Source organism: Microcaecilia unicolor, chromosome 3, assembly GCF_901765095.1.
Source record: "Microcaecilia unicolor chromosome 3, aMicUni1.1, whole genome shotgun sequence".
Lineage (NCBI taxonomy): Eukaryota > Metazoa > Chordata > Amphibia > Gymnophiona > Siphonopidae > Microcaecilia > Microcaecilia unicolor.
The window spans coordinates 281,980,913-281,993,632 of NC_044033.1; the positions used below are offsets into that span (position 1 = coordinate 281,980,913).

At 44.5% G+C, this 12,720-nt stretch overlaps 1 protein-coding gene across 1 annotated transcript in view; it reads right to left on the reverse strand.

Moving 5' to 3' along the window:
- Positions 1–4,682, reverse strand: part of KCNK1 (potassium two pore domain channel subfamily K member 1) — a 176,118-nt gene extending 171,436 nt beyond the window's left edge. The window contains exon 1 of the mRNA XM_030198127.1: positions 4,322–4,682. Within this exon, the coding sequence (XP_030053987.1) occupies positions 4,322–4,682 (361 nt within the window). The remainder of the gene's footprint in view (positions 1–4,321) is intronic.
- Between the last annotated feature and the right edge of the window lie 8,038 nt (positions 4,683–12,720).

Below are 12,720 nucleotides of genomic sequence, written 5' to 3' on the forward strand. Positions count from 1 at the left end.
ATCACTGTTATCAAGCGGCTCCCATCACCATTACCTGCTGCACCAGATCATGCACTCCACTAAGGACTAGGTCTAGAATGTTTCCTAAAATGTTCCAATGAAATCTAATTAGTGTCATTAATTGCTTGTTAGAAGCCAATTATTGGAACTAATTGGCTCTTTATTCTATTAAATTGTGCACACAAATTGGGTCCATACCTGAGTTTGTGCAGGCAAATTTTGGCAGCTTTTATAGAATCATTGGGGCTTATGTGCCTGGTACACACTTATTATAATTTCTAAAGGTATAAGGTTATTTGGGGAAACTCTGAGGTCATGCCATTAAATGGTTCTTCTACTAAGGCTGTTTTGACTTCTTTTTTTTTTCCTTTTTATTTATGAAATTTTTAATTACAATCAAGTATAATACTTGTACAGAAAAGTAAAAAAACTGGCATGACATTCATTTTACAAAATCATAAAAAAAGCAAACTTCCTGCCAGATTTACTCAAGTTCACGATTTAGGGATTCAAGCTGTTAAACAAATGGAAATATAGTTTTACATAATTTCTTTAAAAGGAATTTGCTAAGTCTGACTACCCAAATGATACCAGTAAATTAAATATCAAGAGATCAATTATCACGACCCCTTCTAGCTGTTAAGAAAGCTGTGAGCTGGAAAGGTTCAAAGAAAACATATTTAGTCTGCTGATTCAAGGTCCTCCTTAACATACAAAGCTACCTCTCCACCAATTCAATCCACCCTATTGCTGCGATATAATTTGTACCATCAATATTAGTAAAATATTCAGCAGTACAGAATTATTATAACATTACTGGCCTTAAGGAAAAATTAGTCCTTGATATCTTGAGAGATCTTTTACAGGGCCAATGTGAATTATCCAGAGATACATAATCCAGTCTATATGAACACTCAAGACCCCTCTGTACCTTTCTTCATATATCGTAAATCAAAGATGTCAAACTACAATCCTAGAGGGCCACAAACCAGTCAGGGTTTCACGATATCCTAAATGAGTATGTATGAAATAATTTATATAAAATGAAATAAATGCATGCAAAGATCTCATTAATATTCATTAGAAAAAATATAAAATGCATGTGCTCAGAAGGGGTCACCGCTTATGAACTACCTTGCAGCATTGTTCATAAGGAATAGCCTGGAAATATGTTGTAGCCCTCCAGCCTTGCAGTTTGATATCCATGTCTTACACGGTTTTAAAGCATAACAATTGCCAAAGATTCATTTAGCCTACTAGCCCGCTTTGACAGCAAGAGCTCAGAGAAGCACATATAAAGCAAGACTCATGCCTGTTAACCATCCACTTTCACTCCTTTTCAGGTCCTATGAGTCATCATAGTTCAGGCATGCACTGAACCTGGGTTGAAGAGCCTTAAGTAAAACAGTCCGAGAGGCCTGTCATCCACAAAAGCCTGATACATTTTCAATCCTAGCTAATTATGGTGCATAACCACCTCTGGAAAATTTCTATGTTGAATTGGTAAAGATGTTTACAACTTGCACAGTTTCTAGTGAAATATGTGGACTAGCAAATTGGTACTTCCAATTCACCATCCCTTTAAGGTAGCTCTTTATTGGGATCCTCAGGACAGGTTTGGAAAGCCCTGGGTTAAAATGAGGGACAGGGATTGCTATCAGTATTAGGTAATCAATAGAAATCAAACAAAATAAAGCATGGAAAAACTCCGATCTGATGAAGGGCAACCTTCAAAAGCTAATCAAGAAATGTATTATGTCCAATAAAAAAGGTATCATCTTATTTTCTATTCCATGTTTTATTTTGTTTGATTTTTGTTTGTTTGTTACATTTGTACCCCGTGCTTTCCCACTCATGGCAAGCTCAATGCGGCTTACATATTATATACAGGTACTTATTTGTACCTGGGACAATGGAGGGTTAAGTGATTTGCCCAGAGTCACAAGGAGCTGCCTGTGCCTGAAGTGGGAATTAAACTCAGTTCCTCAGTTCCCCAGGACCAAAGTCCACCACCCTAACCACTAGGCCACTCCTCCACTCTATTGATTACCTTTAAAAGTGGACTAACACGGCTACCACACCACTCTATCAGTATTAGGAATGTGAAGGGGGAGGGGACTGAAATGAATATTATGAGAGCTCTCATTACCTCTCGCCTGGACTACTGCAACTTACTCCTCACCGGCCTCCCACTTAGCCATCTATCCCCCCTTCGGTCTGTTCAGAACTCTGCTGCACGTCTCATATTCCGCCAGAACCGATATACTCATATCACCCCTCTCCTCAGGTCACTTCACTGGCTTCCGATCAGATACCGCATTCAATTCAAGCTTCTCCTTCTTACCTACAAATGCACTCAGTCTGCTGCCCCTCACTACCTCTCTACCCTCATCTCCCCTTACGTTCCCGCCCGTAACCTCCGTTCACAGGATAAATCCCTCCTCTCAGTACCCTTCTCCACCACCGCCAACTCCAGGCTCCGCTCATTCTGCCTCGCCTCACCCTATGCTTGGAACAACCTTCCTGAACCCTTACGCCAAGCCCCCTCCCTGCCCATCTTCAAGTCTTTGCTTAAAGCCCACCTCTTCAATGCTGCGTTCGGCACCTAACCCTTACCGTTCAGTGAATCCAGACTGCCCCAATTTGACTGCCCCGATCGGACCGACCGTTCACTTGTCTATTAGATTGTAAGCTCTTTGAGCAGGGACTGTCTCTCTTTGTTAAATTGTACAGCGCTGCGTAACCCTAGTAGCGCTCTAGAAATGTTAAGTAGTAGTAGTAGTAGTAGTAGATAGATCTATGCATTAGGAAGAGAGGCCATGAGTTAATATCCAAAGGTGGGAGGTGACATCACCCGATTACAGAACACAGAGTCATACCAAACACTACCACAATAAAAAAACAAACAAACAATCTCTGCCTCCCCCTACTCCCCCGGCAGTCAACAGATTTGATATACTACTTTTTCAGAACATACAAGGCAGTTTACAACATGATAAAATAAAATACAAATAAAAAGGGTACCCAAACACAGAAACAGCAGTTTGAAATAATAAAGACAGGAAAGCATGAAGGTGAAAAGGGAGAATGCGTAAAAACCAAATTGCTCTTTTTTGTCTTCCACCCTTGATCTGTTAGAAATGCCTGGGTGAAGAAATGTTTTTAAACCAAATCTGAATTTCAACAATGTTGTTTCTGTCCTTTTATAAAAAAAAAGTTTCCTAGGCTATGACAGCACACACAAGTATATGTTGTGCCTATGTGCCTTTATAAAACTATCCCAGGAAAATAAGGAGCACACAATTATATCAGTTCCAAGACTGGTGTGTGTGTGTCTATTTGCCAGAAAGAATAGGTCTGGTACACCTCTCAAGTATGTACATCAGTGCCAATCCTGCACACACTCAACCTTGTCTCTACCCCTTACAATGCCTACCCATCTATTGTAAAAAGTACCCTAACTTTATAAGAGCTCACTTGAGTGCATGACAGGCTATTCTACACACTCAAGCCCCTTATAAAGGGAAAAGGGAAAGCGGACTTGATATACCGCCTCTGTGGTTTTTGCAACTACATTCAAAGCGGTTTACATAGTATATAGTATATACTATATACAGGTACTTATTTGTACCTGGGGCAACGGAGGGTTAAGTGACTTGCCCAGAGTCACAAGGAGCTGCAGTGGGAATCATAAAATTATATCATGCCACAAATGAAGTGCAGGTTCACTACTACTCTACCTGTAGTACTATACCTCTGAAAACGGTGAGGAACCCGAAGGAGAAGGAAGAGAGAGATGGAGAAAAACCTAAGAAAAAGTTGAGGACACTAATGGATGACATACAAGGGCCTGTGAGGTACGGTTGGGGGGGGGGGGGGCGGCAAATAGATGGAGAGACGAGAGATAAGAACTTGGGAGAGGAGGGAGAATAACAGGTACCGGGTAAGAGAGTGGGAACAGAAGTTGGAAGGAATAGGTGAGCTGATGATACTCCCCTCTATCTGCAGCTCTCCCGCCCACTCTACAAAATCTGGTTTGCCCAAGGATGTCATGTTTCAACTTTCTTTTCGCCGTATTTGAACAGATCTGGGGGAGGGCGGGGGGGGGGGGGGGGGAGGATAAAACTAAAAGCACTGTACATCCTCTTCTTCTTCAAGCTATCCTTGGGACTGCAGTGTGCACTATACATGGGGGTGCATTGTGCAGTGACCAGACCGCGGGAGCCGGGACTGAAGTGAATACTAGAGAACCAGAGAAGCAGCTACGATATGCAGGAGGCAGGTAGGTACCACTAGAACAATGGATGGGGCCATGCCGTACCTGTGGTAGACAGCACAGTGCTGGCGAAGAAAAGAGCGGAGGTGAAGTCCCAGTTCCACTTGCCAGAGGAATTACCCAGCACGGAGACACCGTAGTCGCTGGCTCGCAGCAGCACTCGCCGCAGGAAGCCCTCGAGCTCCGGCTCAGCTAGGCAGGCGTGCTCTCGCAGGAAGTGCCGCTGCAGCTCGCGTAGTTCTCGCCTCAGCGCGTCCTCGCGCGGCAGCTCCACTGCCGAGAACACGACGGCACCCAGCAGCAGGTAGAGCAAGTAGGCGAGGAGCAACAGCGCGAAACGCCAGCACGAGTGGTGCCGCAGCTGCTCCGCGAGCCGCGTGCACATACCTGCAAGCCACTGTAACATCCCTACGCGCGCTCCGCTAGCTAGCCTCCTTGTTATCTAACGGTCGGCTTCCCCCTTAAGTGCTGTTGGTATCTTTTATGTATTCCCCTTTCACTCTGGCTTTTGCCGGTTGTTCCCTGTGACTGACTTTCAGTATAAGGCGGGGATGACTTCATCTGCTGCTGACGTGGATGGCAGCTGAGGTAACCGAGCTCCAGGTTGCAAGGTGCAATGCACAAGCACAGTGGCAATTCATTCAGGCGACTTTGTCACAGCGTGCCATCCTTATCTCCGCTCCCGCCCCGCCCACAAGATACACAGAGACGCCAAAGGTGGCCCATCCTAGCGCTAGAGATTTACCACGCAGTGCTGGAGATTGAAGGCCAATGAAGGTTTTTCTCATGGGCCCCAGCCATGTCTAAAACTAGTTCTGGTTGATGCATCTGACAATCAATAAATAGAAGATAAACAATTTTTCTACCTTGTTTGGTAATTTTATTTTTCTTATTGTGTTGGCCTTAGTCTCTGCTTTCATCTTTTTTTTTTTTTTCTCTCTCTCTCAAGAGACTCCTCTTTTTCCATTTGGCACTTTTTTTCTATGTCCACATCTAGCTTCTCTCTGTGGCCCTATCTAGCTGACCCAGCATCACCCCTGTCTTCCCAGTTCCCACCATGTTGAGCATCTCCCATCTCAGTGTCACGAGCTGCCACCAACCCCTCCCCCCCCCCGTCTTTCTGTCCTGGCCAGCGTCACTCCTCTCTCTTCCCGCCTTCTGCCCCCTCCAGTGGTCCAGCAAGTATTTCTCTCTCTCTTCCCTCACGCCTGTTCTGTCTACTCTTTGCAGGGCCAGTACCTCTCCCTTCTTTCCCAACAGGTCCTGGCACCTCTCTTTTTCCTTATCCTCCCTCCCCCTCCACCCAAGTCCAGCACCTCTTTCCTTTTCTGTGCTGTTTCTTCCTCACCTCCCTCATTGGATCTCTCTTCTCCACCTGTCCAGCACCTTTCTGCTTGCAGCACCTCTCTCCTTCCATGCCCCCTCCCCTGCCATTCAGCACCTCCCTCCTTACCCCCCCCCCCCCAAGTCACACTTCTCTCCCTTCTTGCTCCCCTGATGCAGCATCTTTCTCTTTGACCACTCCCACTGCAGAACCTGTCTCCCTCTTTGCTACCCCCACCCCTCCCTACAAAGCCCTGGTGGTCCAGGGTAGTAGGTCAGGCAGCAGCAATCCCCACTTGCTGCTGCCCATACCAGCTCTGAGGCTCAAAATGGTAACTGCAACCTCTCGCAGTAGTCTCATGAGAGTTCACAGCCACCATTTAGAACTGCGGAGCTGGCACAATAAGCAGCGGAGGACTGCTGATGCTCAACCACTTGCCAAAGCCCCCTCCTCATGAATTGGGGAAAGTCCCGAGTCCCCGGACCTAATCAAACAGTTCAGGTGGTCCGGGAAAGTCCCGAGTCCCCGGACCTAATCAAACAGGTGGTCCAGGAACTCAGGACTTTCCCCAGTGCATGAGAGGTGTGAAGTTTGGCATGTGAGCTAAAGAATGTGGTCGGATGCATGTGACTTGGTAGACCTGGATACACAAAAGCCATGTGTGTACACCACCCTGCTAACCAGCACCCCTACTATCTACACAATTCAGTATCCAAACCTCCTTGGATTATGGACCAACTTTGACGCGCTATCAATTGAAAATATTTCCCAACTACTCAAAAGGTATGCCAAATCGCACTGCAAACTAGACATCTATCCTAGCAACCTGATAAGAAGCGCCCCTAACAATTTATAACAGACCTCACGAGCCACTTGAATTACATGCTACAAAATGGTCTTTTCCCAAAGGATAAAGGAAACATATTACTTACTCCACTACCTAAAGACGCGAAGAAAAGTACTAATGACCTAACCAACTATCGCCCAGTAGCATCTATCCCGTTAATGACTAAACTTATGGAAGGTGCAGTGATGAAACAACTCACTGACCACCTAAACACTCAATCTTGCACGAATCCCAATCAGGATTTTGATCGAATTACAGCACAGAAACAGTACTAGTTACCTTAATGAATAAATTTAAACAAGCTATCGCAACTGTCAATAACATACTCCTACAATTTGATATGTCCAGTGCCTTCGACATGGTCAACCACAGAATACTACTACACATCCTGGACTACTTTGGAGTTGGAGGTAATGTTCCTAAATGGTTTAGAGGATTCCTGACAACTAGATCATACCAAGTAACAACTAATATGATGACATCAGACCCATGGATACCTGAATGTGGAGTCCCCCAAGGATCTCCCCTTTCACCAACCCTCTTTAACCTAATGATGATACCACTAGCCAAGCTATTAGACAATCAAAACCTCAACCCATACATATATGCTGATGATGTTACAATTTACATCCCATTCAAACAAGACCTAAAGGAAATCACCAACAAAATCAACCAAAGCTTCCAAATCATGCATTCCTGGGCAGATACATTCCAGTTAAAACTCAATGCAGAAAAAACACAATGTCTTATACTCACATCACAACACAATACAAATAAACTCACCACCATAATCACCCCTAACTTCTCCCTCCCTATCTCAAACAATCTGAAAATCCTGGGAGTCACCATTGACCGGAACCTCACACTCGAAAACCACGTGAAGTATATAACAAAGAAGATGTTCCACTCCATGTGGAAACTTAAAAGAGTAAAACCTTACTTCCCAAGGGCCATCTTTCGAAACCTGATACAATCCCTAGTAATAAGCCACCTAGACTACTACAACTCACTCTACAGATCATCAAGAAACTCCAAACAGCCCAGAACACTGCAGCCAGACTTATATTCGGAAAAAACAAAATATGAAAGTGCAAAACCCCTAATAAAGAACCTACACTGGCTCCCACTGAAAAAACGCATCAAGTTCAAGATATGCACGGTTGTTTATAAAATCATTCATGGAGGTGTCCCGACCTACATGCTAGATCTCGTGGACCTTCCACCCAGAAATGCTAAACGATCCTCTCGTACCTTTCGTAACCTACACTTCCCCAGCTGTAAAGGAGTCAAATACAAACTAACACATGCATCCAGCTTCTCCTACATGAGTACGAAAATGTGGAATGCATTACCAACTCACTTGAAAATGATCAACGAATTAACGAACTTCCGCAAAGCTTTGAAAACCCATCTCTTTAATAAAGCTTACCATGAGAACCAATAATGACTAAAACACAACCCCTACACGTCTTTATCCAGAACGTCTCACTATATAGCTGCATAACCTGATCCTCTTATCTTCTTTTATCCTTTATAACACCAATTGTATTTCTTCTCTGTTACGGCGATGCCATAACAGATCTCTGTAAGCCACATTGAGCCTGCAAATAGGTGGGATAATGTGGGATACAAGTGCAATAAATAAATAAATAAAATTGGTTACATCAATGCTAGATCCGTTGTTAACAAACCTCTACTAATCTTCAGTTAGATTGTTTCGGATAATCTTGACTTACTCATCATCACCGAGACTTGGATCCGTAACCAAAAGGATCAAATTCTACTAGATCTGTGTCCTCCAGATTATAAAATCTTACATTGGACCAGGAAGGATAAAAAAGGAGGTTTAGCTATTATCTATTGCTCCAACTTCCTGATCGAAGTTATAGACGAAGTCATCACCCCTAAACTTGAAATTGATCAGTTAGGATTAAAGAAAAATCCCTTCTAGATCACTTGTCTTGTGTCATGTTTTATAGGCCACCTGGAAACTGGAATGAATCATTCTCCATCCTCACTGATTTAATTTCTAATATGAGTATATCTAACTCCAACTTACTTATTCTAGGTGATATCAACCTACATCTTGAAAACATGAATTTCCCATCAACACAAGAGTGCAAGGATTTTTTTCTCTCATGGGACTTTCCATGGCCCAACTGCAGACCTACCCACATAAAAGGTCATACACTAGACTTTTGCTCCATCAGAATAATCCCAGAACGGAATTTCAAAGTAATAGACGCATGCTGGTCTGAAGTCCCATGGTCCGATCACTTTAAACCTAATTTATTAATGTTATGGTTAAAGAAAGGTCCTCACCGTATACAACACACAACAATTACCTCAAGAGGCAGAATAGATCCTACAGAGTTCTGGTCCAAACTGTATGACAACAAGTAGTCTACTAACGCGAACTCTAATCACTTCCTTGTTGAGTGGGATAAAAGATGCAACAATATTTTAGACGAACTAGCTCCTCTAAAAAACAAGGAGAAAAAAGATTAAATACTACACCTTGGTGTAATGAAGAACTGAAGTCATTAAAATCACTAACCAGAAAAATGGAACATAAATGGAAAAAAAGTAAAAATGGACACACCCTTACAGAATGGAAACTAGCCCTTAGAAAATATAAATATGCTACAAAACAAGCACAAAAGCTATATGACAAATCAAAAATCAGAAGGAGTCACGTGATGCTGTAGAGAGAGAAAGAGACGTGTTCTCCTGCTCTCTGGGTCCCTGAAACCTTATACCTTCTTTCAAAATCCCGGAACAAGGACTATGCAAGCTTGACTCTCTCTAGGAACTGAGTGTGAATGGAAAAGTTCTTAGAAACTCCTGCAAAAAATATGGCAAGCAGAACAACGAAGTGGGAGAAGGAAAAATAAAAAACGGGAGAAGGCATCGCTGACGTTAAGTGAACACTGGAGAGGCCGAGTTTCTCGGCGGAGCAACTATCCCAGCTGACAACGGCAGTGGAGAAAGCGATAGAAGCAAAGTGGGACAGGCTCATGGGCGTAGACTGGGGGGGGACGAGGGGGCAGTGCCCCCCCCAAATGACGACGACTTACCGGAAGTTGCTTTGGCGAACTGGCGGGCGGGGCGCCAGTAGTAAAAGCAACAAGCAGGCACGCTCGTCTCCGTCCGCTTCCCTGCCCTCTCAGCATCCCGCCCGAAAGGAAATGACATCAGAGGAAGGCGGGACACAGGGCAGGGAAGCGGACGGAGACGAGCGTGCCTGCTTGTTGCTTTTACAACCTCCGCTCGCTCGGCCACCCGCCCGTTCGCCACTGGAGTGGAAATGCTGGCTCCTGTCTAATCCACTGTAAGGAAGGAAGCCATTTGGTAAGTCTCTGCTTCCACTCCCCCGCGCAGCCGTCGCCGTTCACTCAAACACAGCAAGAAAACCTGTGAGCTGCTGCATCCACATTGTCGTTGCTGCGAAGGGGGAGGGGGGGAGACGCTGGATAGAATGGGGAAGGAGATGGATAGAAACAAGAAAGGGGGTGGGTAAATACTACTGAAGAGGGAGTGCTGGGTAAGGAGGAAGAAAGAAGGAAGAAAGAGCTGGCTTGATATTCCCAAAAAAAGCCAGCTCTTTTTCCCTTCCTTCCTCCAAATTAGCATATTCATTTGCATATATATATATATATATATATATGCATATATATATATATATATATATATATATATAAGAATATGCTAATATGCTCCGCCCCATCCTTTGCCCCCCCCCCCCCAAATGAAACAGTCAAACTACGCCCATGGACAGGCTGTCTCGACAAATCATAAACATAGAGACCTTGTTGGAGGAGACCACACAACGTACGGGTGAGCTCAAGTGAAGAGTGTCAGAAGTGGAGGACGACATCGCGCCGGTGGCACAACAAGTGAAACAAATGGCGGCCACGATGAAAGAAATGACGGAAAAGATTGATGACCTGGAAAACAGGTCAAGGAGAGCAAACTGAGAATAGTGGGCTTGCCGGAGTCAGTGGGCGACAGAGTACTGGGATCCATCCTGGAAAAGTGGCTTGCATCTGAATTTGCGCTGTCGGACCACACAGAGCCTCTGTGCCTGGAAAGGGCGCACCACGTGGGAAGAAGACAAGATGGCCGACAGACGCCCAGAACGGTAATCCTGAAAGTGCACAATTATATTCATAAGACTGAGATACTGAGAGGATATCGAATGAAGAGGGAAACCACAAAATACGATGGACATTTGACAGGAATCTACCAAGATTACTCGACGCAGCTACAGGACAGAAGGAAGCAGTTTAGCCCGATGTGTCAAAGGCTGCATGAGATGCGAATGCAGTTTATGCTGTTGTACCCAGCAGTGCTAAAGATTAAACTTGAGAGTGGATAGAAATAGTATGATAAAGTGGCAGAGGTAGCAGAGTTCCTGAAAAGCCTTGAAAACAACAGAGGAGCCAGCAGCAGTGGAAGTCCTGAGTGTGGAGAACTGAAGAGGGCAGAAAAAACATCAGCAACTGAGTAAAGGGAGGTGACTTTACATTTTCTTAAAGTGAATAACGGGGTTGTTTGAAGGGGCCTTTCTAGCCATTGTTGGTAGAGGGGACCCAAGCATGGAGGTGACTCTATTACATTAGTAGCATGGGAGGGAGACGTGGAGGGGCATAATCGAACGCGAACACCTATCTCCATGGGCGTCTATGTCCGAAAAGAGTACGCTCTCCCAACTTCAGATGTATTTGTTTACATCCAAGTTAAGCACGATGCCACCACGCTTGGTTGGATTAACTTAAGCGAAGATGTACAGGACACGCTCAGCACTGACTTTGGGAGCACAGAACAAGGTCCCCCACCACCACAGGTTTCTGCTAGACACCACAGAGGACTTGGACTATGCCAAAAAGGCTCAACTATGGTCAGCAGATCTGGCAGTAGAGGTGCCTGAAAGCTTGCTACAGAATTTTGTGCTCTCAATCCAGCATACCTCTCCATTTACGAGGCACTGGGAACAGCAATATAAATTTGCATTGCGACTGTACATGTCACCCCATAGGGCATTCTGGGCCGGATTTGGCGAAACTGACAGGTGCCCCAAGTGCTCCAAACAGCCGGCAACTCTAGGACATATGTTTTGGACGTGCCCAAGAGTGCTGCGTTATTGGGCGCAAATATTGGAGGTAACTCGGAAGTATTGGGGTCGGAAGATAATGTTACAACCCCTGATGCTGTTTGATGAGTATAAGTATGCCAAGCCCGCCCTAACCGGGCTCCGAAGATTCCTATTGAGGGTGTCCTTGATTGGGAAGAAAGCCATACTCATATGTTGGAGGGACAAAGAGGGACCATCTTTGAGCCAATGGAGAAGCCTAATGATAGAATTGTTGAAGTTGGAGAGGTGCGGAATAAAAGAGTTTGACTCTGCAGAAGGGAAGCGACTGCAACAGACATGGACTAGATTTGGGGATACATTACAGCCAGCAGCGAGAAGCCGAATCATTAATAACTAGACACCATATGACAAAGGACAAAGAGAGAATATAGAGGGAGAGGTTTATGAGGGGGGGGGGAAGAAGAGGTATGAGATTATGGAGGAAGATCTATTAGGGACGGGAAGAAGAAGGAAAAGGGGAAGGAATACTGCTAAGGGGAATAGTTCCAATGATGATGGGAATGTTATTTTATTGTTGCTCAATAAACAGATTCGATATAAGTACTTGAGGGAAAGGTGGGGATGGGAGGGGACGGTTTCCTTGGCTATAAGAGCGCAGTCCAAGGGATACAGTTTTGAGTGGGTGGAGAGGGGGGGGGGAGAAAAAGTAAAACTGTATGGGCTTTTGTATGACTTTTTGTAACAGAGTTTTTATGAGAATGGTTTTTGTCATTAATGTTCTACCTTTAATAAAAATGATTTCAATACAAATCAAAAATCAGTTAGAATTATTCAAATCCGAAGAAATTATTCCAAATTGTCAAAAAATATTCTTGAAACAAATTTGGTCACCTCTACAAGCTCAGTTTCCCCATCAGCGGATTCACTGGCCAGCTATTTCAAAGAACAAATCCTAAAATTATGCAACTCCCTCACCCTACAAAACTCTGACATTGATGGCTTCCTTAATCTCCTTCAGTCTACCTCCGAAGACCACCCAGCAGACCGTACTTGGCTGCATTTCACTCCTCTCTCCATTGAACAAATCACCAAAGCAATTTCTAAATCCTCAAACTCCTTCTGCAAATTGGATACATGTCCTAATTACCTACTGAAATCGGCCCCTCCCTGCTTCATCC